The 25847-nt window shown below is 47.5% G+C and overlaps 1 protein-coding gene across 5 annotated transcripts in view; it reads right to left on the minus strand.

Annotated features, from left to right (window-relative positions):
* The window catches only part of ARHGEF6 (Rac/Cdc42 guanine nucleotide exchange factor 6), a 46481-nt gene that overhangs the window by 11117 nt on the left and 9517 nt on the right, over nt 1-25847 (minus strand). For all 5 annotated transcript variants that reach the window (XM_026082661.1, XM_026082662.1, XM_026082663.1 and 2 more), the window contains 13 exons: nt 22308-22392; nt 17092-17219; nt 16471-16672; nt 13436-13506; nt 11901-11995; nt 10183-10278; nt 9653-9775; nt 8115-8253; nt 5618-5677; nt 3033-3179; nt 1999-2085; nt 895-973; nt 165-298 (listed from right to left, as the gene is read on the minus strand). In XM_026082661.1, coding sequence (XP_025938446.1) covers nt 165-298; nt 895-973; nt 1999-2085; nt 3033-3179; nt 5618-5677; nt 8115-8253; nt 9653-9775; nt 10183-10278; nt 11901-11995; nt 13436-13506; nt 16471-16672; nt 17092-17219; nt 22308-22392 — 1446 coding nt within the window. The remainder of the gene's footprint in view (nt 1-164; nt 299-894; nt 974-1998; nt 2086-3032; nt 3180-5617; nt 5678-8114; nt 8254-9652; nt 9776-10182; nt 10279-11900; nt 11996-13435; nt 13507-16470; nt 16673-17091; nt 17220-22307; nt 22393-25847) is intronic.

Genomic DNA, 25847 nt, shown 5'->3' on the forward strand with positions numbered 1-25847 from the left:
GTGCTGGTTGTGAACTACACGGTTACAAACAAAACTGCAGCGATGCAAAAGGTTCTACAGCTGTATAAATTATCTCGCTATCAAGGTGCACTGCAGAAAAAGAGAGATCAGCCAGTGCCGAGAAACAACAGGCAACAAGATAGGCTGGGGTGAAACGCACTTACCGAATGAGCGCTCCAGGACTGTGTTTTGGATATGGTGTTGCATGTCCCTTTGGTGAGCCTTTGCAAATGGTCAAGCCATTCGTGCAAGTCCTGGCTGCTGCTGCAGGACACAGTGATCCGCTCCGTCATGTTCCCTGCAGCAGAAGGTTAAATAACCTTCCTTAGCAAATGGCAGAGACCCAGGAAGAAACACAAGACAAGCTCAACTCATCATGACAGCAAGCACCTCCTCAGTTTGCAAAGTACAGTGGCTTCAGAAAGGCCAGTGCAAAGATGTGACTGCCTGTTCTGTTTTGGGCACCCAGTCCCCAAAAGTATGGAAGCAACATAAAAAAGCTAAGGAAACTGGAGGGATGAAAGTGTGCAAAATTGCTTAAAGTTAAAAGTAAGCAAATGCGGTAATTCAGTGTTTAATGGGGCCCTGACACCAAATACCACCAGGCACAAAGTGCTACTGGAAGGCATGATCAGCCCTTGCCGAAAATTTGTCCCATATGAAATGCTGCTCTCTTAGAAAGCAGCTGGGCACTAGCCAGAGACAGAGCTCAGGGGCATCAGAAGGAGATTGCCTCAGGCAGGAGGGAGATGCCCAGGAACTCACACAGCAGAGGGGCAGAAGGATGACCATGGCTCAATGGGGATGCAGAGGTTGCAAGTAGGAGGGCTGGTACCTCTGGTGGCAGCTGCTGTTTGGACTGGGAGGATGGCCCCAGGCAGGGGCCCCACTGACCTGCGATTTCAAATGTGTGCTCGTTCCCTTCGGCATCTTCCAGCTTTGTCAGCGTCATTCCTGTTAAAGGCAGCCTTCCCTGGGAGAATTGAGGAAGAGTCAGTGTCTGCATCTGCCTCCCAGGTAGGTGTTGTTTTACTTGTTTCTGCTGATTCCTTTCTCTTTAGAATTCGCCATTAAAAACTAATTTGTGAAGGCTTCAGACTACACGAAAAGTCTCCTTTAATTTATGGATCTAGATTTCCCTGCACAACTAGGTCAAACCCCTGAGAAGAGGCTCCCATGACAACTGAGTCATCCCTGGCTCATCTGTCACCCTTGAAACTCCCTAGGTGCAAAGCCTTTTCACAAAGAAGTCAGGACCATAAACTTCCCCTGTTTTTCTGAAAGCCTTCCGTGTCCCTCTGCTTTGCATAATGAACTGCCCACTCGCCTTACTTCCACTGGTGAACAAAATCTAAGCCCAGCAAAACCCTTCCCAAACTTTTCCTGTCTCCCTCATCACCCTTGCACACAACAAACGACACATCGACACAACAGTATCCTTTCCAGGAGGTTATTTATTGTTTCAAGGAATTAGAGTAAGACGAGCTCCAAACAGCCTGACTGCAGCTATTCAGAATGGTAAGACACAAGAAATGCATCATTTAGGCTGCCTCACACAGTGGAAATTTTGCCTACTTACAGTGGCCTTTATAATAGTGAAATATTTTCTAGAAACAGCACAACGCTGACAGTCAGCTGGCTGTTCATGCGGAGCAAAATCCTACAGCTGGGTCAGGACTCCTTACACACACACACACACAAAATTCTTGAGAATAGCATGTAGGGCAACAGCAGCGGCAGGGTTTGGTCTGAGTTGTTTTTTTTCCTAATTCCACAGCATTCACACCTACCACATGCTGTTTAACCAGTTGGCAGGACAAAGGTACTTTCAGAAAGTGCCCTGGCATGCGTGGTGAAACCAAGCCCTGCTTCCTTAGCGTTGAGCATTAACACCACAGCAGAGAGATTTGAGGAAGTAGAGGATTTGAATTTTTTGAGAGATATCTGATTTCCTTTTTCACACCTAACACCTTGCAACTTCAAATTAAATATGCCTACCTGATATATGAACCCGCTCATCCGTGGGCTTGCAGACAGCATGAGCAAAACATTTGAAAACAGCAAGAAATAGCGCTCTTCTTTCTCCTGCGGGGACAAGAATTAAGGTCAGTCCGGTTTGCAACCTATCGCAAGTACTCTCCTCTCAGCAAAGTGAACTTGTGGTGGTTGGAATCACAGCCTTAGAGGGACCAATACCCAAACCGATTACTTTGGCTTATTTTCCTTACAGCACCGCTTTTTTGCATTAACTGTACTATTTTTTCCAAGGGAGCCTACATACATTTTTGTTTGCCACTTGCTAATCCCAAAGATATTACTGACCTCCTTTTCCAATCATTTAAAAGTGCCTCAGAAGACCTTATGCCTCCAAGCATTTCACATCCCAAATGAGACAGGAGGGACTAGACACTAAAGGGCTTTGTTTTACAGATCTTCCTTTCCAGGGAAAGTTGCTATAGCAAGCAAGCAATTCAGTGGTAACAGGTACATTCCCACACAGCAAAACCCGAAAACAGGCAGTATTCATGGGTTTAACCCTACAGGAAAATGTCTGTTAAGAACACACATGCGATACTTCAGGACCAGCATGCGCTCTTGTAGTACAGGAATCCCTTCAGCTATTTCCACAGTGCAGTCAACTCTGGAGTGGGACGTCACAACAGTCACCAGGCTGTGCACAGGACGTTGCAAAACGATTATGCTAATGCACGCTTTAAAGTCACTCTCATTTCTCAGAGTAAGTCACAGGGGGGAAGAAGGGAAATTAATGTGCTAAATGACACTAAAACACCTTTTTTTTGTTTGAAAAGTGTGTCATTGAAGGCTTGAAGCTAATCCCTCAGGACTTGATGCAGTGCTTGACTTCAAAGACATGCATAGTCCCATTGTGCAGCACTCACTCAGATAAAATTAGGCATTATTTGTCAGCGCTTTGCTAGCCGGGGCTCAGAGTAGCTGTCGCCTTGCATAGCTGATCCCACGAGCAAGCGAGGATTTCTTTAGCCAGGAGAAGGAAGGACCATCGCACTTACCTCACTTCCCCCACACTGTACCATAACCTGGGACATGTAGATTATGCTTCCCATTGTTTTTATGTCCTCTCCTTCCCAGCGCTGGATGGATTCTGAAAGGATCTGCAGTTCTAGCTGTTTCCTCTTCCTCAGCTCCTGGCACTGTGACTGGAAATCATAGCGGCAGTGCTTTTTGTTAACAAAAGAGCAGACTCAAACTCGAGCCATCCTAACAAAGACGGATTCACCAGCCAGGCTTCCGCGGCCTGACAGCTTTAGCCAAAGGGGCTCAGCGCTGAGCACGCCAAGGGATTGCACCCCAAGCAGAATTTGACTGCAGGGCTCAAAGCGTTACCCCAAAAGAGACCCATGGCAATGAGAGGAATTCAGCGAAGATGGACAGCATCACATAYAGTTACACATACAATTGGGTTTACCATTTTGCAAAAGCTTCACTACCTTCGCACCAGGAAAGCCTGCACGGAAGCCTGCTTTGGCTTTATTACATAAAGTTTGTTTAAAATCACACCTTAGCAATTTACAAAGTAATGAATTCATTAAAATGTCCAAAAAATTGCAAACTGCACTGAGCACACTTTTCTTTCCAAACCAGCTCTACCTCTGAGAGAATAGGGTCACATTTTCCAAACCAAGATAGACACAGAGTTAAATGTTTCTAATTTTGCTGGTGTTCAGAGACACCCTGCCAATACTGCCCAAACAGCAAATAAAGCCATATCTGCAGCAGTGCAAAGCCCCCACAGATCAGATTGGAAGATATTTTTCTAAGAAAATCTACAAAACACAAACTGGGAGCTTGACACAATATTGCAGCAGTGCAGTAGAGCACTACAAAAGGAAACTTTTGAAGCTATCATAATTCAGAAGACTGCACCAGTGCGCAGCAATTCTGGACTGGTAGAGCTCCTCGGAGCGACTAGTCTTCCAGCAACTCTCAGCAACCAGAGGACAATGCTGACTAAGCAGAGATGACCCTGCAAATCCATGCAAAATTTGCTATAACAGACCACTGCCAATGGGGAAAATTGCTGCCAGACCAAACCTGGGCTCAATTTTCACCTGCTCCTTGTTTTTTCAATCCTCTGTCTCCCCTTTCAAAGTCAGGAAGGGGGTCAGTGGCATGCAAATTCTTTGACCAACTAGATCTTATGCAGGCCCGAAGGAGAGGCTGTGTTGGGTCTAGCCTGAAAACACACACAACTTTTGGACCAGACTGTGGGGGATTCCTCTGGTTTTGCAATTGTTGTGTGCTTCAAATGGGTCTTTAGCTCCCTGAGTGGCTGAATGCAAAGTTCACAGGGTGCAAGTTCATAAAAAATCCACAACAATCCATCGCAATCTGTACAGCAGGCGCACTGCAAATCACATGGCTCTGCTCCTGCTGTGGCTCTGCAGTAACGTCTGCCGTGCCTTCACGCAGGAGCCTCTCTGATCCTGGCCTCCTGGGAGTCATGCGTACATCACAGAAGGCATTTCTCCCCGTCTCACCTCAAATCCACAGTGAACCACTTTAGTTATGCAGCAATTACATTAAATTTCTAAGTGCCCAAGTACACATTTCAAGTAAAAGTCTCTATCATTGACGAGCATTTCTGAAGATTAATGACATCTTACAATTTAACTGAATTATTCCCCTATTATCTACCAGAATAAATGGAAAGGGAGCTGAATTTCTAAGTAAATGTAACATGATCGCCCTTTCCTGTTTTCTATGAACTTTCTCCTCCCCATCTTTTATCTGCACTGCTAAGCACTGAAAACTTGCATCTGCTCTGCTAAGGAAGGAAGTTGGACCACATCTGGAGTGGTTATAGTGAAAGGTATTCAGTGGCTACAAAGAGAGAGAGCATATAGCTTCTTAATAACTGAAAAAAGCTTTGCCGAGTAAAACATTTGTGCATGTGGATGGCTTTTTCCCCTCTTTTCATCTCATTGAGAAAGGCCTTTGAGGGGTGTAGGTAACGCAGTTCACTGAAACAGGTTCAATATCACTCTCTGACTCATTCCTTCGCTGCTGTTTGTGCAGCTCGTTCCATTCACTGCTGATGGCCAGGGCACCTGGAGTGACAAATATCTGTGACACAGCCAAAGCCTACTGATGCCCATGGAACAAATCTCAGCAAAATCAACAGCCATTCAATGGGCTCAGAGGAAGCCTTTCTGCTGGCACCAGCAGTTGAGTCAGACACCGGTGTTAACCTTTCACAGCTCGTCTGAATGAGCAAGGGCCGGTATAGTTCCATGTGGCAAATGATTAGGGTATGAAGGTAAAATGAGATGAAAGGGGCCCCGCCACCACCACTACCCACACGTGGCTTTCTGCAGCAGTGCACAGAGAAGCGAGAGATCCTCTGCCTCTGCTGCTGGGATCACAGAGCCAGCGTGCAATTGCTGGAACGTGCAACCAAAGGGGCAACTCTAGGCTTGAAACTTGAAATTAAAAGAGGCTTTATAAACCATCTTTTCCACCCCAAAAGACCTTTTTTTTTTTTTTTTCCTACTAGGAGACAAATGTCAGGCTTGACTCATTCTTTGTGAAACACAGCCCCAAAATGGAGCGCTCTATTTTAAGAATCGCCACCTACCACAAGAGACTTGAAGGATGTGACTGCTTTCAAAACCTCTTCATGATCTGCATGCGCCTCCTAGTGAAGGGAAAGAAAAATCTCTGAGCCATGAGCAGCAACAACCCCAGGAAGTGCAGAATTGCCCCTGTGCACCCAGGGCTGCAGGGYTCCGGAGGAAGTGGGACCCAGGGTGCAGACAGCCAGGACAGCAGGAAGGGACAAAAATCCCCCTGGTTCCACACTTGGTTTCCTCACCGCCCTGTTCAGCTTGACATGTTTTAAAGTAGCTGTGCAATGCATTGATATCAAACTATTTAATGAGTATTAAAATGGCCAGTGCAAGAGCAGGTATGATTTTTCCTAGACCAAACTCAGCTTACAAAGAAAACCAATGACAACGACCAGACGGTGTAGGGAGGATTTCTGTTTTCACATTCACAAAGAAAACTTCTGTTTGTGAGATATTCCAGCTATTGCCCAATCAAAGGTAGGATGTCCGTGATCAACAGGAGCTCCACCTCCAGGTCTAAGGGAGAGCACACCTGAGTGGGGAGCTCCTGGGCAGGGGAAGGGAAAGCAGGGTGCTGCCACTTATCTCTGACTCCAGCTGCACGCTGGTACCCTCCCAGCACCTTCTCCTGCGTGTCTAGGGCCCTACATCATAAGCTCTTCACCATCCAGACCTTGTGCCCAGCAGCCACACAAATCACAAGGAGTCGAGGCTGTGACAGAGCTGTCCCTGCGGCTGTCAGAGGCTGTCTGGAGCCACTTGCCCCTGAATCCTGGACGTGAGCTGCCCTGAGCAGACCTGCCCAGTCTCCAGCTGTGCAGCGGTGCAGGGGATGCCATGGCATACATCTGTACTGGATACATCCGTTCTGCATGCATCTCTACAGCGTACGTCCATACTCTTCCCAGGGGACCACAGCTCAAAACCTTACCCCTAATGAGTCATGCGATAAGGACCCCACCGCCACACTCGGTTTAGAAACTAAGAAAAATAGCTGATGTGTGTGTCCCCAAGTCCCTGGCCACCTGCTCTCGCTCTGTTTGGCTTGTGGCCACAACACCTAAGGGGAGCAGTCACAAAGTCAGGCAAGAGAGGCTCTGGGCCTCTCTGCAGTTTGAGCCCAATATTAGGAACCTCAGGCACTGCTGCAAATATGGACCAGCACAAGCCAGCCCAGTTTATCACAAGCTGCTGGACAGCACCAATGCAGGGGAAGTTGCAAATACAAACAGGCCCCAAAACAATGAGCAAAAACCCACCAAGGAGTATTAAACACAACCTTCGGCTTAAGAAGTCTCCGCTGCATTTAACTCCCTGTTCCTCTGCTACCAGCCCTTGCTGGAGGCTGGACTCAAGGTGAGATAAAGCATGGGTTTGTCCAGCATAGCCCTTCCCACCTCCTCCTCGGCCCCAGACTTTGGTGGCTGCACTGGGAGCAGCAGCCTTTGCTGGACAAAATAAAGGGTGATGTATGATTTCCAGTCTTGCTGCAAAGGTCCCGATGTGGAAATCCAAACGCAGAGGCCAAATCCTGCTCATAAGGCAGCAGTCCCATACCTCCTCCCTGCTGCACTTCTAAAGGCACCTGAACACACTTGCATTGCCACAGCATCCCAGAGATGCAGCCAAGCTCAGCTCTGTCCTTGCTGCTTAGCTATGCCAGGTGAGAGCGAGACAGGTCGGTGTAGGGTCTTATGCCCTCTCTTATGCAGAAAAACCTCTGGCTCAAGCACAGAGGTTTTAATCCTCTGGCTGGAATGTAGATTTGAACAAGCATGGCTAATTTTGCCAAGTAATTAACTGGTGATTAATGTTGGAAGAAGGAAAAGCAAATCTGGATAAAAAACGACTGTTATTTCTGTTTTCCTCACCTCCTTGCATTCCCCCCTGGAGATTTGCATCCCCAAGGCTGGAGCACACCAGCAGGTGAACGGCAGAGGAACGTCCGAGAGCACATCTGCCACCCACCGAGAAGGTCTCTATCCCCCCTCGCGGCGCTCTTGCTCCCAGGCGCTCCCTCCTCCGCCCCCGTGTTTGTGCTCCGTGCCAGCTCAATGTCTGCGCGGGTGTGCTCCAGCTGATGAGCGCAAACCTCGGGTGAGGGGGTGGGGTGTGCCTGTGTGTGGCGAGAGCGAGGGGCCGGGGCCAGGAATCTCAGAAAATGATAATAAAAACACTGAATTATTATCCGCTGTGCAAATAAATATCAGCTTTAGCCTGACCCTGAACACTTGCTTTAGCTTGGGATGGAACTGGTCCATCTTTTGTGACGGACTCGCGTGAAGAGCAGGCACTGCCTTCCCACACATCCCCCTCACAATCCTCCACTGCTTTCCTGCTTTTAAGCTGAAATGCTCCCATGCAGGTACAACAGTCCTTTCCCACCTCCTAAGCAATTTTAGAGCGTGCTGCTCAAATACTAGAGGAATGGGCAGAGCTGCCTCTTGCCATTTGGGGATAGCTCCTGCAGCACCAAGGGACACAGCAGTCCCACACCCCGCCTACCTCCATGTGCCGCTCCAGCTCCTGCAGAAGTGTCACATACTTATCCAGCCTCAGGAAGGGTTTGCTGAGGCTGGTGGTTAAGATGAGAATGCCTGGGTTGGCTGCACCCTGGCTCTCCATAAACTTCTCCAGCTCATCACTATAAATAGAAACAACAACAAGTATCAGGGCTTGCCACCACTGAGGGCTGTGTTTTGCTGCCTCCCACAGTCTCCCGATGGCTGGGGCTCTGCTCCGAGCTATGCTGTTTTAAAAGCAGTCCAAAGCCCCCTCCGGGGACCTCCCAGCTGCAAACCCGGCTGGCCAGGCGGGGAGCAGTTAGCTCATGGTTGAGCAAGACCGTACCTCCTGGGGACGCTGCGGAGGATGCTGCGTGGTGGCAGGTCTTTGTGTGTGCAGTGTATGGGGGGTACACTGGTGCCAGCTGCCAGCCCCCCGGCAGAGCAAGGTGGCGCATGGCCAGCCGGATCGTCTAGAGCGTGGGCTGCAGGCGCTCGCGCTGCGCTGGAGGATGCCACAGCAATATGCTGCTTGGGTGCAGGGACCATGCTGGGAGCAGTGATGACAATGTTAGCATGCACACCGCTTTGGAAAACACGGCTTGTGCAGGTCTGCACATTTGCCAAAACTGATTGTTTGCTTGATTTAAGAAAAGGGGTCAGACTAATGAACCAAATGAATGAGTCATTTACAGGAACCAGGCTTTTCATTAGACTGAATTAAAGTTGGATTTCAGCAGGTAAGTAAATACATTGCAAGCTTCCATTACAGAAAGGGAAGAATTAAACAGTATGGCTGCAGTCCTGGCTTTCCCATCACTGTGGGAAGGACAGCTAAACTGCATTAGAGATGACATAATTGTAGCCTTTCAGCTTAGCATACTCTTCAGCATGACATTACACAAATTCAGGTGTCTCCTCAGGCAGCACATATCGAAGGAAGATGCTGTTACAACGATGTACCAAAGACCCCTCAGAGCAACTGTCCTGTTGAACAGCAGCTCAGTTATTGAATTGGATAACTCCAGGAGATTTTCTGAGCGTCCTCCATTTGCAGTGATGTGCTCCACACCATAGTGCCATATGTAGGAGAACACACTCCCATCTGCAAGCGTGTGAGCATTTCAACATTGGGGCTGAAACAGCATCTGGGTCCTTAAGCAAGGAGCAGTTGTAGGAGATGCTGCTGCATGGGCTGAGTGAGGCAAACAGAGGTTGCCTCTGTTCCACCCATGGTACGGAAGTCTTACACATACAGATTCAACCTGTGAGACCAGCTTTGAACACTGATCGCACAGATCCGTGCACAGCAGAGCTACATGAGCTGACCAAAGCTGCCAGAGTTGTCTCCATGCTGAAGCTGAGAAGCTATGCAAAAGAGCCCAAAGCCCCAGTCATTTTCCCAGCAGCAGGATCCCTGTTATCTCCACACCCTATTGCCAAGATCCTGGGTAAAAGCCATGCCAGGCCACATATTAATAAAATAAGTAACTTTTTAAAGGAGGAATTTCCATCCCAATCTCCTTCTCCATCACTCACCTGTGTTGCGTGAGGACGTTGACTGCAGACGGGTGGTTAGCACAGTATGTCAGGTACAGGGACCGGAACTGGGGCATCAGGTTCATAAAACAGCCTCCCACTCGCTGCTGGTTCTCAGGGAGCCTACAAGCACCAACACACCAATCATAACGTTAAGGTTCTTGACCTGACACATCTTCCAGCCTCCCTGGGGGATATTATTACCTCTGATAATTTCCTCTCTTTCCACTGACAATCCCTACCTTCATGCTTGCCAGATCTCCCACCCTGCCCATGTCTGCATCTTTGGGCTTGTGACACTTCTGCGTCRTGTGTTTCAGCAGATGCCTTAGCAGTAAAAATGGCAAAGTTTCTTCTGCCTTCCCTCCTGTCAAAGCACTACCTGCTGCCTTTCTTCAATCCTGTTATTTTCTTCTATATGTAACAAGCCTAAGACAGCAGCCAGGATGAACGTTAATGAATGGGTCTTTCTATTATTTTTAGACACAGTCTAGTAGCTTAACACCCTCAGTGCCATGGCAGGAGCTTACTTTGCAACTTCTTCCAAGGCTTGGTTCAGTGTTTGCTGAAACGCACAGATTTCTTCCACGTTTCCCAGTAACGATGCGCTGTCCACAGCACTGAGCCTAAAAGAGTCAAATCACCAATTAGCATCAAAGAAATGCTGCACAGTGCCTCTGAGCAGACCTTTTAGGAGGATCCCCACAGCATCTGTGAGCAGTCCTTCCAAAAAGGCCCAGGAATTTTTGTTTCCCCCAGATATACCACTGAACATGATAAAACACCAAAATCCATGATCTGCGAACTACAGACCACAACCTCCCGGAGAAGATGTCTGCTGTCAAGGATTAACTTAATTGGATTTTAATCACTTAATCACACTAATCTTCTCAGATATTTAGCTGTCTAATAGACACAGACAGATGGGATTTCTTAAAGGGGTGGGGAGGGAGGTGTGTGCACAGACACAAAGACAGTTTTGTCTTCACAGATTCATGCTGTGGGTTTTCCTAAGTGAGGAGGGTCTTATAATGTGGCCCCTCAGGTAGGGGTTGTTCTGTCCCATGTGTAATGCTGGATTCTTCCTAGCCAAAGGTAATGTCTTTGCTCCTGTCATCCTCAGAGTCAAATGCCTCACTGTCACTGTCTTACAATCCTCATATAAGCGATTTGCTGCCTGTGGGGTAGCTAGGCTGAAGGGATGAGAATTTTTCACAGCTGAAGATACTCATGTGAAGATTTGGGGAAGGAAGGAGAGATTTAAATAGACAGGCCTTAAGTCACGGCTGTCCCATCTCTCCAGACTGGAAGATGTCTAAACATCTGCCTGTTGCCGGTGATACCTTGGGGCCGACCAGTCCTCCYGGCAGCACACTCAACCGAGGGGCCCCTGCCCCAACACAGCTGCAGGCTACACGGTTGGGGTTGCCGACCTGGGCGCTATTTGGGGCAGGCGACTGCACAGCTGAGGCAAAAAGCATGCGATAAAGCTAACTGCACTGAGTATTTTAGACACACTGAATCTATTGGTGCAAATCTGTTGATATGCAGAGAGCTGTCTGTCATCATCTGGGTAAAGCGCAGGGGAATCCTATGGACGTGACTGGGTGTGTGCTGACTCTGAAGCATACTCATCAGCACTGATGGAAAACATAGCGACCTATTTCCACAGGTAAACCTTGACAAAGGCACTCAGTTGTCCAAATGTTGCTTGGGCCATGAGGGACAGCAACATGCTGTTTCTGAACAAGGAGACACTTTAAGCAGATCACAGTATAGATGGGGAGAGAGGGGAATCATTTCTTGCTCAGAAGCAGTTCAGACTAAGCGAGAAGCAATCTAACCAGAGAGAATATACCTCCTGGCTCACTAAATGAAGAGATGACTAGGCAATGTCACTTGGGGCTGAGAAGTCACAAGACAAATTACAAGGGAAGAAGCCATGCAAGGCATACCGCCAGGAAACATGCATGCCAGGACAGTCACATATGAGCTTGCAGATGAATTATAACAGCCAGCCATCTACCAAAAAGAAATGCCCATCTCTAACACAACTGAATGCCTGCACGACCACTGAGGAATAGGAAAGAGCAGAAACCTGTACAAACATAGTCTTTTTCTTGTTCACAGAGAAGTTCTAAGGCTTTACAAGAGCAGTAACAGTCCCTAAACATTCAAAAGCGGAAAAGTAATGAACTACGGTCAATTTTACAGGGTTCTGTCCATCTCAGATGCCCTTATATCTTACTTATCATAAGACTGGAGGGGTCTTAAGTAAGTTCCCAGAAGTGACTGGAGTTCCTTCGCATAATCTCGTTCTGTTTCCAGAATATTTTGCAACACCTAGGGTGAGAGACAGAGCACTGAGTAGATCTTAGTACTAGTGACTAGTTACAGGAACATGACATCAGCTTCCAAGCGTGGGGCAACCACGGAAGTGTATGTTAAGTCCATAAATGCATTTACATTTGTTAATGCAGAACCCAGAATGCTCAGGAAAGCCCTAGGGATCCAATTTATGGATTTCACTTTGCAAACTGGGGGAGTCCTGAAAAAGTTTTTAAGGGCTGCTCCTTCTTCTCTGGCAAAGCATGAAGACAATGTGAATTCAGATTTGAGTTTGGTATTTGACCCCCGAAAGGCTCATGCCTAACCCTGCATGCATAACTGGCTGCCAAGGTATGCAAACAAATGATTTGTGCATGCATCCTGGGACCACCATCTGCACGTAGGCAGGCAACCATTTAAATGCAACAGTGGCCAGAACGAAGACGGCTCCTGCGACAGCTCAAGCCAGAGCACAGCTCACTTGCCACTTTGAGGAACTGCTGAGTTCAGTTTGGTCCTGCTAATCCATCTCAGCAGCTAAGTCATCTCCAGCAGTAGGGTAGTCAAACCCACTGCCTTCACGATCTCAAGTTTCACAACGTTGATAGGGCTTTTGAGACAGTGGAGGTGGTTCCCAGCTTTCTGGACACATTGTTCCCACTTTGCTTKCTTTCAAATATATTTTGACATGCTGATGAACACATTTCACCTCTGGAACTGAGAGCCAGGGATGTTCACATGCAGGCATTTTAACTCTCTCGCACCAAAGGGCTTACTCTAGGCTGGACACAGCAGGGAGGTACCTGACCCCCTTTGCCAGACATTACCGCTCCTGTAGCAAGATGGTAGAAGAGGAGACGTTTCTCTACCCCTTTTGCTGTCGCAGTTCATAGCCTGGCATATTGACCTGCTCCAAAATAAACTCCAGTTAACAGGTCAGGCTGTGAACTGCAGCAGCTGCCCCTTCTCCCAGGGCTGTAACTTCTGGCAGAGGCATGGGGTAGACAGCTCAGGGTGCTTTATCTCCAGCCACCGCAGCTAAACCAAATAAGCGGATCGTGGATCAGAGCTCTGTTTTGGCTTGCTTTACTTTGTGACACAGTTCATTATCTCCCCATCTTTATCAGAGGAAGATAACTGACAATCAGAGGAAAAGACTGCAACAGAAATATAATGACTTTTTCTCCAACATTGATCTCAAAACTGCTGTGTTATCTCAGTTGTCTACTTCAAGTTCTCCTTTAGACATCTTGCAGCATCTTCCATTTGTGGTTTATTTTATCGACAACCCAGTAAACATCCTGAGTCAAGGAAATGGCAACAGCTGCATTTAAATACAGAGTCACATCCCCAATTGTTACAAATTGCTTCAATGATTTCCAAGGGAAGGAGCCAGTTCAGAAGATTAATAATATGCTACTTATTAAAATGTACGATCAGCGCTTTAAAACTTACCACAGGGTAATAATTCTTTGTCAGCTGAGTGCTTTCAAGTCCTTTTAATGCTTTGGGAGAGAGTGGTTTATCTGTACAAAGAAATACATCAATAAATTATATTGCAGAGCTCCCATTATCCTACAGGAAAAGTCGCTGCTGTATTGTGTCCAGCAGACTGCAAAAAACCCTTCACCTCTGTAAACGCAGAAGTTCAACTGCAGGGTTTGTTTGTCTGCTTTTAAAAAAACAGGAGCAAACTTAAGGCATGCATGACACTGGCAGCAAACCCAGAACGCAGCCTTTGCCGCTGGCATTTACAGGTTTGCTCTGAAATCCCTGGCAGCAGCCCAGCGGCTGGTGCTGTTTGGAGCTAGCGTGGCTTCACCCAGACCACAAAATTTGGGTTTTAAAAATGGAAGTCTATCAGAAGTGCTGCATACAGGGTCTTGCTCGGGGGCAATTCACAAGGTATTTGAAGCAAACTTCAATCGGTAAGTTTACCCCTGATCCCTGCAGTCTTTTGTGATGTAAAATCCTCCGCTGAACAAAGGCAGATTTGAACAACGAGCTCACACAAACCTGGAAGTCAATTTTCATCTTTGTTTTTTCCCAGTTGCCAAATTGCTACGGACGCATCCAGCAAGGCATGCACGTGTGTGTACACACACACACACACTCGCACACACCGCTCCATTGTTCCTTCCCTAGAAAAGAGCACTCCCTGCCAGTAAACACACAACAAACCAGTGTGCGCTTACACCGGAGGAAACAACACCTCCGCCAGGAAGCCGCCAGTACGTTTTCGTTCCTCTGGAGTCATGCTATGGCTGTGAAATCCCCACGCGTGCAGGGCGACGTTCCCATTGCAGGTTCGGTTTGGTCCATGTTCTCCATGGGAGAACGGCTTTGACAGTACTCCTGGCACCGCGGAGGTAATGTTTTCCCTTCGGAGTCATGCAGGTCAGCAGTGCACGGCTCTGAGCGCAGACCCTGAACGTGATGTTCACCCTCTGCGGGCTGCGGGAGACGTGTCTGTGTGGGAAGAGCCCCAAACCTGCCATGCAGAGCAGCCAGGCATTTCTTTTTCCCTGCATTCAAGCAACAGCTTCCGAAAGGCAATTACTTTCACACTGATAGCAGGGGAGAAGCTGAAGTTGATAAATTTAGCCCCTGGAAACCACAGCTTGATGTATTTTCTAATTATTGCCCTTGTGGAGTTTCCTGTCACTTCCAGCCCCGTGAGCTCTGTGCTTCATTTAAAGACTCCGCGGAGCTTTGCTCCACACAGCTAGATATTACAACCCGAAGGGCGCGCTCAGGACACAGTGCGAGTGCAGACACTGCTGAAAACAAGTAACTCTATTTAGAGTGACAAGTCTAGCACCTTGGAGGTGAGGCTCAGGAAAGCAGCTCCCGCTGGCATGCAGCGAGGGCTGTACCCCCCGCAGGCAGAGCCCCTCCTGGGCCACAGCCCCGACGCAGCGGGTCGKGGCGTGCGAGAGCGTTACACAGGGTCAGGGTGACGGTCCCTGTGTCAGTCACTTGGACACGGCCACATCCCCTGGAGCAAGCGCAGCCTGTTTGTTGGCTTTGTGCCTGCACCCCGGAGGAATGAACCCTCCTCCCATACGAAATGGAAGAACAGTGGTTACTCAGCCTCGGTGCTGGAGAGAGGACTCAGAGGGAAAGGCTTGGCAGATGAAAAAATCTGGTGGCAGCCCATCAGGAGCAATGGGAGATTTGTCCTTTGCTTCACCGAGGTGCTGCTATTTCACGAAACCCCCATTTGACTTCCCCCATGGGACTGAAGTTTGCTCTCCTTTTTAAAATGTTTCTCTTCTCCACTCACTGACTTAATTAGTCATTCCTGGGCTGTTCCAGACAAGCCTTCAATCTACGCTGCAACATCCTGCTCCAGCTCAGACATCATTTCCCAGGGGGAAATAGTGGGAGATGAGATATTCTAACAATGATTTTTTTTTTCGTTTAGAATTAAATAAAAACTGGCCTAATTCTGAATGTTCACTCATTAATTTTATTCTTCCCTCTTTTGCTTTTTTGCTTGCAAGTATGGGAGCAAGAGCTGTAAATTTTGCATTCACTTTGCAGACCACTCCCAACATCTCATGGTGTTTGAGGCCTGGGCTGATCCTGATCCGTAAGTACAGCACCTAGCACACAAGGATTCTCTGTCGAGGGTAAGCCCTCAAGGCACATTAGGAAATTAAAGTTGGATTTTTTTAAAAACAAGTTTGCTATCACACAATGGTATGAGAAACCCAGCAGGGTGAGCTGTTTGAATGGATGTGGGCCACTACAGGGCAGTTAGCCAGAGGTATCTTTCATGTCATCATCACTGCACATCTGGTTAAAATCACATCTCAGAAAATGCTAAGAAAACTCAGGACAAAGCTCAGTGAAGGCAAATGTCATCGGACTAATCATTCCCTCCCTCTTCTTTTCTCAATACTGCCTGCAGCTTCATAGCAGAAGATGCATCTGGAGGGAAAATGTACTATGTGAAATCAACAATTGCTACACATGAAAACAGGGAACTGTTCCCTATGGCCATAGAGTTTTTGTTGGCTTGTTCACAGAGACCATGAGCATTCATTCTACCACTGCCAGAAATGGCAGGATCAAAGCCAAATACATGGCCTGACAAAGGCCTTAGAAAAAAGGTATTTCTGTGCTTAGACGCTGGAAAGACCTGATAGCTCCCCATGACAAAGGGAGCTAAGCAGACCCACAAAGCATTCCCCGGCCTCTTCTTCCAGTGCCGGAAGCTGCCCCTGCTCCTGCACTGAGCTGCTGGGGCTGGGCAGAGCATTGCATGGACATGCTGGATTGGAGAAGAAAGAGAGGCAGCTCTCAAACAAGTCATGCGAAAGGCTAGTCTTTCCCCTTCTGGTCCCATTCATACTTCCATTAGCACTGTTGCTTTAAGCACACTAACAGTCCTTAATAAATAGCAGCAATTTCCCAAAGGCATGAGGATCTACACTGCATTATACTGCTGTCATTCAATCAGCCCTTGAAAGCAATTTGCTTACCGGTAGATTTGATTTCTCTGACGTAGTTGCTTGGGAACCAGCCTGTTTTTCCATTCAATGTCCCTTCCCACCAGCCCCCTTCTTCAACTCGGGTAACATAAATAATGTCTCCTTTGTTAACAGAGAGTTCATCCTCATTGGTCTGCTTAAAATTGAACCTAGCCTTTACCACCAGCTGATGACTGCCATTCTCGGTCATCTCCTATGGAAAGAAACATGGAAAAACATTAGCAAATAACCCAAAAGGTAAAGTAGAAGCCACCAGGACAATTGTTTTTTCTTGTTGTTACAGCTGGCTTTTTCAATATTGCACTTTTTAAGAACAATAATATTCTTGCTCTTGTGTAAGCACTCCCGTCAGAGGATCACAACGTCCCTCCCAAATATTAATTAAGTTTCATAGTGCAATGGAAGGCAGATAAGCATGGTTCTCCTCATCTCGCAGAGAGGAGCACCAAAGCTTGGAGAAACCGTGAGACTACCTCCAGCTGGGGCAGCAAAGCCACGATGGAGCCAAGAGCAGAACACAAGTCACTTTGGCATGCTTGACCCACAGGTACCACTCACACCCCTCTGCCCCACATCCATCAAACCCTTGATTAGATTTTAAATAAAGGATACCACAAGCTTGGACTGCCTCCTTAACACCCTTGTCGACCGTGAAGCTGTGCCGTTGGAGTTAGTGTGGGGACCTCCAGCTGTGGAGCTAACAGACGATAATTGAGAGCATGGTCTTTTTGACGGCTGATCTGGTGAAGCAAAAACAAAGTCCGCGTTTTACCCAACTGCCCACATTCCCTCTACATTGCAGCAAAGAGAGCACCTCCCATGGGGGCACCTCCTCATGGGCAGTGAGGATGGTTTTGCAGTGCTGATGGTTTTGCTAACTCTCTTCTGTGATGGAGTAAGTTGAATTGCATCCCAAGGCACTCCTAGGTTATGCCAGCCCTACAGCCACTGAGCTGATTGCAATATTTTTTTGAAATCCCCCTCAAAACAGTTGAGAACTAGGATGAACTAAACCCACACTCAGCCCAGTGATGCCCCAGTGGGAATGTTCCTGGCATCCACRTTAGCACTGTTGAAGGTATTTCAAAGGTTAGCTCACAAGTGAGCACTCTTAGGTCACCTCTGCAGCTGTAGTGTGGCCTTCCTCACAGAGCGGGCAAGAATGCTGAAAAGCTGTTAAACACAATCGTTTCCCTATTTAGATGAGTCCTTCTGGGTTCATTATACAGCTGGAAGAGGCTATGCACAATTTTGATTACTGTTCATGGACTGCTGCCATCAACCATGAGAGTGAGGGGTGCAGACTACAAGGAAGGACAAGAGTGTCACCCCCAAGAGACTGACAGCCCACAGAAAGGATCAAACCCTCCCAGCCGCTCATGGAGTTGCTTCCTACATACACTCAAAGCTCACTCCCTTGCAAGCTAGTCTCTGGGCCTGTTCCTGGCCCCACATGCCTGATGCTGGAGATAACGATGCTGCTCTGACACATATTTATGTTTCATGATTAGTGATTTGCTTCTGTTGCTACTGAAAAACTTGCTGGATGGTAAAAGGCTTCCTGGTCACAACTGCCTTGAGCTGAGATTGAATCAGTGGCCTCACCACAAAAAGCAGAATCAACTACTACAGTACCTCCTACCACTCAACCCAAAATTCTGCTTGGATGCTGCAGAGCAGTAAAAACACAGGTTTCAAGCCACCGTTTCCAGTAGTTCTGTGCTACTGAATCTCACCTCACACTGTGAAAAAGCAATCAAATCATCTCCATTCTATGTGCCATCATGCACAAACAAAGCAAAGGCAGCTATTATCATTTCAGTAAACTGTGAAGTGTGGTGAAATTTAGAGATCCGCCTCATGCCTTCTTTTTGAATTTAAGAATATTTCTGTATTCCCAAGAACTTGTTTTCTATCTGTGGTGTGGAMCCAGCCTGCCCATGAACCACTAAAGGAGGACTGGGAAGAGGAGACTACTGTCCACAGACTTCACTAGCCTGGGTGTGTKACTCCCCTGGAAAATGTTTAGAGTTTTTCTTTGAAAACTTTGCAACAGAAGAAAGTGATGAAGCACTCTCCAGAAGAACAGCTGCCATGTGTGTGCAGGAACGAGAAAATACAGACTGTAAGACTGCTGTGCCCCCATTATCCTCCAGTCTCAACATCAATATGGAAAAAACATCCCGAAAGGAAAGTTTGGTGGGAGTTACAGGAACTCAGCTGGGCCTTTTTTTCTCCCCAGAGGAGAGTTTATTTGTTTAAATAGAAAAACATCTCAGCCTTAGATTGGACCAGGAGCAATGCAAACTGCAATTTCTTTGGAGAGGGGACTGCCTTTCGCTTTGTTCTTCTACAATGCCCTGCGCAATGGGGACGAGGTCTGTGACTACAACTCCCAGGCACCGCTGCCTTACAAACCAACAACCATTCTCGCCTTGGTCTGCCCGGTCCATGCAGCCAGCGAGGGACAACACCCATGTTAAATCTAGAGCGTTGTCAGTGAGTCAGTTCTGCTTCCTGCCTTATTTGTTATACAACTGCCTGATGACCACACAGTGAATTCTCAGCTCTTTGGACTGCGGCAGCAATAGCAAAACCTTTCAGCACGGAAAACCCACTTCGCAAACACAGGATTTTTTTCTCTGAAGCATCCTGATATTTGAGCAGGAGTGGTTTCAGCTGTTCCCAGCAACTCGCAGACCAGGAGGGGTGGACAGCTGCCAGTTTGAGATGTTCTTCCCTTGATTTGTTCTAAAAAGGGAGGGTGTAAACCGCGAGTCTAGACTTCTCCGCTTATTCAAGCAGTGAGCAACAGTCCCACGGAAATGACTTGGTTACTGTAGATTTTATGCTTCTCCCCACCCCTCCCTATCTTCCAATGCTTTTATAAATATCTGCAGCAACCTAGAAACAAATGTAAAACTGACTTTGACAGTTTGGCAGGGAAGCGTATCATTTATATTGCATCATGACAGCGTCCTATTTTATGCCTGGTCCAGCACAGAACACTGCTGCCATATGTTGTTTAAACTATGGTTAAAATAGCTGGGTTTTCTGTTCACATTCTTACAGTATTTTAGGCAGATCAGCCTAACCTCATCCATCATGGCTGGGTTTCCTCCCCTGCCCTCTCTTGCACATAAAAGCATCGAGGTCTATATTGCTGTTATTTGATAGACAGCTGCTGCGCTGAGTTTATACATTACAAAAGATGCTTCTAGTTATTTGCATAACAGGACCCATGAAGACACAAGGATTTAGGCTTCAAATGGATGCTCAGAAACACACTGTCACATCACTTCCTTAGCTGTCACCTACTTCTCTCTGTCTCCCACGAGGGTGTCAGGATGCAGTCGCTCCAGAGGTAGGGGCTATACGTGCAGGCATGTCGCAGCCCTTGGGATAGCAGGGCTGGAAGTAGCTGGGAACAGGCTCGCAATCCCTCCTCCAGGACAGCCGCAGCCAGCACTGCGGGGAACTGCAGGGGATCACTGCAGGGAACGGCTGGCTCGTCCCCAGGCAGCCAGGCACCATTGGGGCAGGCTTCCCTGCCGTGTCCTGTTCCCCCAGCTCAGCCCGGCACTGCTAAGAGCACAGGCGGAGAAGRGAAAAGGAGGAGGTTTTATCCTGACCCTGCATTCAGCCCTTGGCCTCTCTGGTGAGATGGACAAACTGGGCCATCTGCAGTTGTGGTCTGTAGGACACAGGCTCCTGTTTCTCAGGAACTTGGCCAAGCCACCAAAAAGGCAAGCATTCTAGACATGTAGTTTTTTTACCCTGTACTTTCCCAAGGGTGCTCTCTGTCTGAGCAGCTAATTTTATCATAGTCATTGCGCTTTTTAACATTTAAACAGAGAAAGCATATGTTTAAGCAGATGTTTGCCATGAAACCAAGAGGATCCCAGCTTCCCTATAGCCCCTTTGGTAACGTGTGATAGAAACTATTCCACAGTAAAGCCATGTCTCGAGCCTCATGCAGTGATTGCCAAACCGAGCTGAGAAACACGGATGACTGCAAGAACGGAGACGGGGCTGTTAACACGGGGACTGCTGCAACAACGGCACTGTGGCCTCGCCGTCCCATCAGTGCGCAGGCAGCGACAGCTTGCTCCCCCCAGTCCAGCAGCCTACAAATACAAAGGCAGTAAGGCCTCTCACCCCTTTTGCTTTCGGAATAATGAAGCTAATATCATAATTACATCGTTCGCAACGGCTGTCTAGGTAACCTGCATTTTACATCCCCATCCTACTGAACTTCAAGAATCTTCTGAATCGGGTCGCTGGGAATTGTCATTTAAGGGACCAGTAAGGGTCTTTAAGAAGATGTGCTAAGGCTGAATTACCATCACGGACTTCTAGGGAGTGAGCTGGCAGCAGAGCTGTGTGCTGGCTTGAGTCAGGTAGTCTAAGAACCTGTATTTCTTTAAGCAGAATTCAGCAACACATATAGTGTGTGTGTGTGTATATACATATATATGTGTACGTGTGTATATATATGTATATATGTTGTTGCTGTTGGTATAATATATGCATTTATGTAATACAAAATATAGTATTTATATATAAATATATATGCACACACACACACACATATATGAGATGTTACAAAACACCAGAACAGAAAAGAGAAAAAAGGGAAGGGGGGGTCAGTTCCAGCAATGAGATTGTTTACCTGAACACCTGAGCAGCTCTGCAGCACTGTACTAGCAGAAGAGAATCCAAAAGCAAAAGCTAACTAGAAAAAGAAGTGAAATGAAATCACTACAAACCAAAACAGGGAAAAATGTAGTAAGTCAATGGAAGATCTTTCCCGTGAAAAAAAAAAGGTGTTTGGGGAGGTTTAATTTCTTCTACTTTTAATCACCTAAAATGTAATTTACAACAGSGAAATCAAGCTCTGATCCTGGTCTTGGATTTTGGTGGATACACAGGACTTTTCATGGAAATCTGTTTGTATGTCAGGAGCCCATAAATGCTTTTCCCCCTCTACACTCTTTTCAGATTAATGTGGACCTGTTCCTCAGCCCCTCATTAAAGACACCCTAGTCCTCTCAACCCTTTCCAGAACATTATGTTGTAATGATTTCCTCTGGCCCATACAAAAGCAGAGAACTGTCTATAAAAACACAGAAAATCTGTTTGCGCTCCCCATTGCACTTCTCCTTTCAAAGCCTATTTGACTGAATATTAGTACAAAGCGGCATGCAGAGAACAGCTAAATGTTTAGGAGGGAAAAAAAAGAGGAGCTGATGTGCTTTGCTTTGGCAGCCTGCTCCCGCACTTAGTGGAGCAGGACAAGTCATCAGTGGCAATTGTCAGCATTTGATTTCCAATTACGGGAGTCTACTTCACAGACCGAGGGAGAGAAAGAAATATCAATACAATTGACTGAGCATCTGGCAGCTATGTTTGTTTTGACATTCAGTAGAGATATTACACAGATGGACCTATTTTTCTGTTCAGTTTTAAAACATACTATTTAAAATCTGACATTTGCATTTTGGGAGGTGCATGCTCATTTATATTCAGGCTCCTTTACAATGACCTACTTTGAGGTCCCTTAATACTGTCAAAACTGTCCAGAGGTCCCTTAGTGTAAAGTAATAATTTAGCTCTGTAAAGTGCACACAGCAACTTTGAAATATTACATTTAAACCTAAAGTTCGTAAAAAGCATGAAATGTTGATCCTACTGTCCAGTACACAGCGTTGGCAGCACAATTAGCCAAGCCTTCAGAAATCATTATAAACTGTGAATTATCAAAAAAAACCCCAGCTTACATAAGAGACAGCGTTTGAAAAGAAGATAGAAAAAAAACTTTCTCTTACCTTCAGTAGCTTTATTAACAGCTGTTAACGTACTCAGGACCTTGGAGAACTGTTCTCCTGTGTACAAATCATGTGGCTCAAATAGCTGTGAAAGAGGAACTTTGTCAGTTYAGCATGAAACATCTTACTATCACCGTCTGAGCAGCCCACGGTGGYACACAGTGACAGTGATGATTAAATAGCCCGTATGTCTCTGCAGGGATAGGGCGTTCATTCAGGCATGACAAGTCCAATTTCCTTTCAAGCTAGTGAATTCCTGGGGTACAGATGACACATGGTGCGGGAGGGGCAGTGGTACCCATCACCAGTTGGAGAGTGTAACACTGGGGACACGAAATCAGTGCTGTCTGCAGAGGAGGGTCAGATCTCGGTCCTTTGAAAATCACTGAGAAGGTTATTGCTTGCCTTGAGGGAAGGAAGCTATTTTTGTTAGCTAAAGCTATAGAGATTAAGGCTGTGTATGCATGTGTGTGTGCATATATATATATATGTATGTACATGTATATATTCTAAAGCAGAAGAAATAAACACACAGGATTTTCTGCTATTGCAATATGGCATACGTAATGCATTTACAAATTTTTACAGGAAGCCAGAAAAGGCTATTTTACGTGCAAAAAATCCATTCTAAATAATTTTGTGCTGCTAAGTGGGAAATAAGAATAAGAAATAACTTCTGCATCATAAATTATTCTTTCTTTTACACCTCAATTGAGTAGCATAGATGAGGGGCAATTGAGTTTCCAAAACACTGCAATCCTCTCTAACATGTGAGAAATGCCCTCGAGTTTAGAAAGCCTCTGCAAACCCTTTCCTTAATGAAGCAGAGATAAGTAATACAAAAAAGCTTCTGGTATTGGTACAACCAGCAAAAACTTGCTTTAACACAAGGCACCATCTGCTAATCCCCAAATACACATTGTCTTGCAGATGGAGAACAGAGATCTGCAAATCCAGGGAACAGGGAAGATGACTTTAAAGTTCTCCTGTCAGATACTATCTACTTACAAACTCTTCCAATGCACTGAAGAGTATATCCTCCTAAATAAGTACAAGAGCATTAATTATCTTAAATACAGTTCTGCCCTTTAAAATGGCCCTTTCTTGGTTTCCACGTATAACTCCTTCAGTATGCTTGGCAGATGTCACTTAGAAAGGAGACTGGCCTTTTCTGCAACCCTGGATGCCTGCAGTGTCTCTTTCTCTCTGTGTATGAGCTACGTGTCAGCGCAGCAACAAAGTTCAACGTGAGCAGTACAAAGGCTGCTCTTTGGTGAGAGTATTTTTAAAACTCAGCTCAGCCACTCAGTAAGACTTTACCCGATTTAATCCACCGTCAGTGGGGAAACAGACTGCCATGGCTCACACTTGAATATTACACGTATTAAAATCAGCAGCTTCTGCATCAAACTACGGCGCTCCAGAGCCACCGCTCCACTCGCGCCTACAGCTCTGCACGTTTCAGGGACGCCCCCACCTGCCTTGGGCTGTTCCGAGCTGATCCACTACCGCTTGTGCTCACCTGGTTTCGCTCCTGTGGGCCACGCGGACCCCTTCCCCTGTGCTAACCGTTCCCTGGCGGGTGAACTAGTTTTCCTGCCTTGCAATTGCAAGAGGTGCTATCTGAGCGTCGCCTCCAGCTTTAAATAGCAACGTTAGAGTCTCCGTTGAAAGGGAGACAGTAASAGAGAGCCTGGGAGTACGCTGACCCTGCTGGCAGCGGCTAGCAGATGCGACGTTACGGGAGCACGTCTTCACCCTCCTGCCACGCAGAAGAGGAAAGTAAACACTGAGGTTGCAGTGCTTGCTAATATCTCCCTGGTGTGTCATTTTCTCAGTCATGTCCTTTTTTCCCACTTCACTAGTCAAGAAAAACACGTCCTGCCTTGAATGCGTGGCATCAATTTTTTTTAAAGGGGAAAAATACATCCCTGGTCTTTTAATGCACAAAATAACGTAAGCTCGGACTCATCAGACTGACAAAGGCCAGAGGGAAATGGTGGCAGGCGGCRTGCAAAGGAAATTCTAGCACAAAGCAAACAACTTTCAGCACTTTCTTCATAGAGAAATTGTCTGGAACAGCTACTGTGGAACAACGTGTCTATATGGAAAACTATTCTGAATCAGCTACCGTACTTTAAAAATGCTTCACACCTTATTGCAGAATAAACTCATCACAGAGAAGAGTCTTCATTTATGAGCTAAAAAATACTTTTTCCAGTGAAACGCATCCAATAATTCCATTCTTAATCAAAAGACAAGCTGCAAAGCTGGAAGGAAAATAGAAGGGGAAGAGGATTTCACTACTAGCTCATGGAAGAACTGGTGTACATAAGTAAAGCTCCTCTTAAATCTACRGTTGTCATTTGAGGATCTCAGTTAAAATGCTTTTTTTCCTTCATTCAAAATCACAGATTACAGCTTYCTCCAGCAAAATATTCCAGGTGCTCGGTCAGGCATCACACCAGAATAGATAAAACCTGCCCTGGGCTGCACTTCCAGCGCTCACTGGAAAGACAGCGAGAAGATGAGGAAGGGTCMGTGCTTGCAGAGCAGGGACCAGAAGAGCATCCAGCTTTTCCCACAGTCAGGGGAACAACACGTCYCTGAACAGCGCCTCCGAAAAATCAAACCGAGGTGCATTTAGCAGATCACTGGCAGCCAGAATCACGGTACTCAGATGCCAGCTGCCGAAAAGTTAAGGGGAAGTTGGGTGCTRAGCCTGAGATGAGCTGCATTTTATCTGCACAAACTACTTCCACCATAGACAAAACCCTGGCAAAACCTCAAGCTGCGTGCGTAGCCCAAAGCTCGGCCTGAACGCGACGACGAGGACAGGGACCCAGCAGCCAAGCCAGGACCGAGGGCTGGAGCCGGAGCGGCCTCACGCCAGGCAGCGACCGGCTGCTCTGACTGCCAGGGACGCCGGCATTTCGGGCACTTAATAACCCGAGCTGCTCGGTAAGAGATTTGCCTCCGATTTCAGCAGGAGCAGCGACGCAGCCAAACTCTGCCGGCTCTGCGAAGACCGGCAAGAGGGAGACGCGCAGACGGCTGGGGAGCGCCTTTGGTCGAGCGCAGCTCCAGCCCCCGTCGCCTCCGAGGAAGGGGATCTCAGCAGACCAGACAACCAGAGCCGTGCTGGCTCTCGCCCCCCCCCCCCATGCTGCAACACTTTCACACCCCCACGACTAACCCCCAGACCAGGTTGGCTTCCTGACAACCACAGCTAGGAGCCGCATGCCACCTCCGGTGAGCGCAGCGGGGACGCCCGTGGGGTCAGGCAGCGACACCCAGGCGGCCTGGCTGGGGACGCCCGTGCGGACTGCCCGGCGGCRGGACACCGGTGGGTGCTGCCTGGCAGCACTGGGGACCGGCGGGCGACGGCGTCTCCCGCAGAGACCACCCGGTGACGGCCGCGGGGGCCGCCCCATGACGGGCCCCCCCGGGGAGAGCGGCGGGGCCGGGCGCGGGAGCGCGGGTGACACCTGCAGGGAGCGCGGCGGGGCGGCAGCCCCCGCGGGTGGCCGGCGCGGCGCG

The sequence above is a fragment of the Apteryx rowi genome, unplaced genomic scaffold (assembly GCF_003343035.1).
Source record: "Apteryx rowi isolate R43461 unplaced genomic scaffold, aptRow1 scaffold_59, whole genome shotgun sequence".
NCBI classification, from domain to species: Eukaryota; Metazoa; Chordata; class Aves; order Apterygiformes; family Apterygidae; genus Apteryx; species Apteryx rowi.